This window comes from Camelina sativa, chromosome 18 (genome assembly GCF_000633955.1).
Source record: "Camelina sativa cultivar DH55 chromosome 18, Cs, whole genome shotgun sequence".
Taxonomy (NCBI): domain Eukaryota; kingdom Viridiplantae; phylum Streptophyta; class Magnoliopsida; order Brassicales; family Brassicaceae; genus Camelina; species Camelina sativa.
This window is the reverse complement of record NC_025702.1, coordinates 19059683-19061754: the sequence shown is the minus strand read 5'-3', so window position 1 is coordinate 19061754 and position 2072 is coordinate 19059683. Positions and strand designations below refer to the sequence as shown.

General features: G+C 41.5%; 1 protein-coding gene and 1 long non-coding RNA gene across 2 annotated transcripts in view; one reads left to right on the top strand and one right to left on the bottom strand.

The window, feature by feature from the left end:
* Nucleotides 15-659, top strand: LOC104762572. The gene is made up of 2 exons (XR_763530.1): nucleotides 15-308; nucleotides 391-659. It is a non-coding gene; the product is annotated as an uncharacterized LOC104762572 (long non-coding RNA).
* The window catches only part of LOC104763662, a 3506-nt gene continuing 2167 nt past the window's right edge, over nucleotides 734-2072 (bottom strand). Inside the window, exons 2-3 of the mRNA XM_010487007.1 lie at nucleotides 1927-2068; nucleotides 734-1781 (exon numbers count right to left, since the gene is read on the bottom strand). Of these exons, the coding sequence (XP_010485309.1) occupies nucleotides 1142-1781; nucleotides 1927-2068 (782 nt within the window). The 3' untranslated portion in view covers nucleotides 734-1141. The remainder of the gene's footprint in view (nucleotides 1782-1926; nucleotides 2069-2072) is intronic.

Sequence of the window (2072 nt, the reverse complement as noted above, 5' to 3'; positions counted from 1 at the left end):
AAAATTATCCTGATTTCAACTTTTTGACATGCAGTGCATCTCCTGCTCGCCGCAGCCTCAGCCCTAGAAGTTCCTCCCCACAAAAAGCCTCTCCTTCTAGAGAAGTTTCTCCTGATAAGCGTAGCTATGAGAGGTCTCCATCTCCTCGTCGCAGCCTCAGCCCAAGAAGCCCTTCTTTGCAAAAGGCCTCTCCGTCTAAAGAGATTTCTCCTGAAAGGCGTAGCAATGAGAGATCCCCATCTCCTGGTAGCCCTTCTCCCCGGGGCAAAGCTGCTGCTGCTTCTCGAAGCCAATCTCCTTATGCTTCGGTGGGTTACAAAAAGCACATTGCTTTAGATGTGTACAAATAACTTGATGTCTGAATTGTGCTTGTTTACATTTTTTTTGCAGGAATGATAGCAGCCACTTGTGAAGAAGACATGATGTATGAAAAACATGTTTGCTTGTATTGATGATGTTTCATCGTCAAGCACTGGAACGTCTACCCTCTGTAGTATTACTTGCTTTCTGTAGGTGCCCTTAAACTACTGACTGTATCTTTGTTTCTTGTTATCTTTCGGGTTTAGTTATGTGCAAGGATTATTAAGTGTCTGAACAGGCCTTTTAGACTGGTTTGTTTAAATCTTCTTCGGTTTGGAATTCACAGCATGCTAACTCTATTCCATGGCTTGTCTTGAATTTTTCTAGTCTGGTTCGAGAAAAGAATTGACTGGGAAGATGGCACAACCATGTTGAGATTGTAGCTGTTGATGCTGTTTATGAAACTGTAGATGCTCGATGCTGTTTATGAAACCGTAGATGATCGATGCTGGTCACAGCATTCTGCTGAAACTCCCTTTTCCATACATAGTAGCATCTTTCTGTCTCTAACTTGTTGCCCCATCCTTAGAAGGGCCCGGTTCGTTGAGTGTTCAATCTAAGTGCAGTTGAGTTTCACTTATCTCTGTCTCTCTTCTGTTTAAGAGTCTTATCAGAAGTAACTAATACAACGACGAGATCACTAAGAAGTGAAGAACTAACTTACTATTGAGTTTGTTTTGGTCTGAACTTACTATTGAGTTTGTTTTGGTCTGTCTATAGTATACTAAGGTAGAAAGTTGAGATCACAAAGAAGTAATATATAATATGTTCTTGTTTTTGGTTAAGCAATGGTGAGATTAAGAAGCTGTGTAAATTCTAATCTTCGAGTCTCATGGTAAAAAGTCTTATACTTATTTGGCCAATAAGTCAACCAAATAAACCCTTTAATCTCCCACTCCATTCTTCTTCCCAATGCTCCTTTCCCAATCTTCCACACCACCGTCTCTCCATACTCATCCCCTGCAAATATCACTCCTCCTCTTCTCGTAAATGACCGATACGCCCTTGCATACCGATCTTTGAACCAAGACCTCGGGCTCATTATCGAAAACCGTGATGGTTTTGTTGAGAAAACCTCTCTTCCACCAACACTGCTATCATACAAGATCCAGTTTAGATTAGCTGTGTAGCCGAGCACAGATTGCTCGAACTTCCATGGGGTCATTGTCATGGTCGAGGCTTCTCGTCCAGCGACCCTTAGGCCTAGGGAGTTTGGTGGGTCGAAGGAGCCTTCGATAGATCTCTCGACTTCAAACTCTCGTCCCGGGTTGTTTGATGATTTGCTGACCGACACGCTTATGAAATCGGTTTGGAGAGTTGGAGTTAGTTGCAGAGAGATCCTTGATGGGAAATGCTTTTCGTGCTCACCTGCTCCTCTTCTCGACATCAGTTTCTCATTTACAAGTTTTATTACATCGTATCTGCATCCATTAGTTATGAATTGATAATTGATAGCCAAAAATACCTATAATCTTACTCTTGGTAATTACAGTCAAAATCATGTTTTACAAGAAAATTAGAAGTGGCCATTTTATCAAAACCAGAGTCTTTGTACATATGGGGTACCTGATGTTGTCTATCTTCACGATCACATCGATCCACTTGTATCTAACTATAACTTTGTGATTGAATTGCATCACACCTTCAAGCTGATTAAACTTGAGAGAGAACAACAATCTCGAATCAGCCATTGGATTGCTCGATCTCTCTAC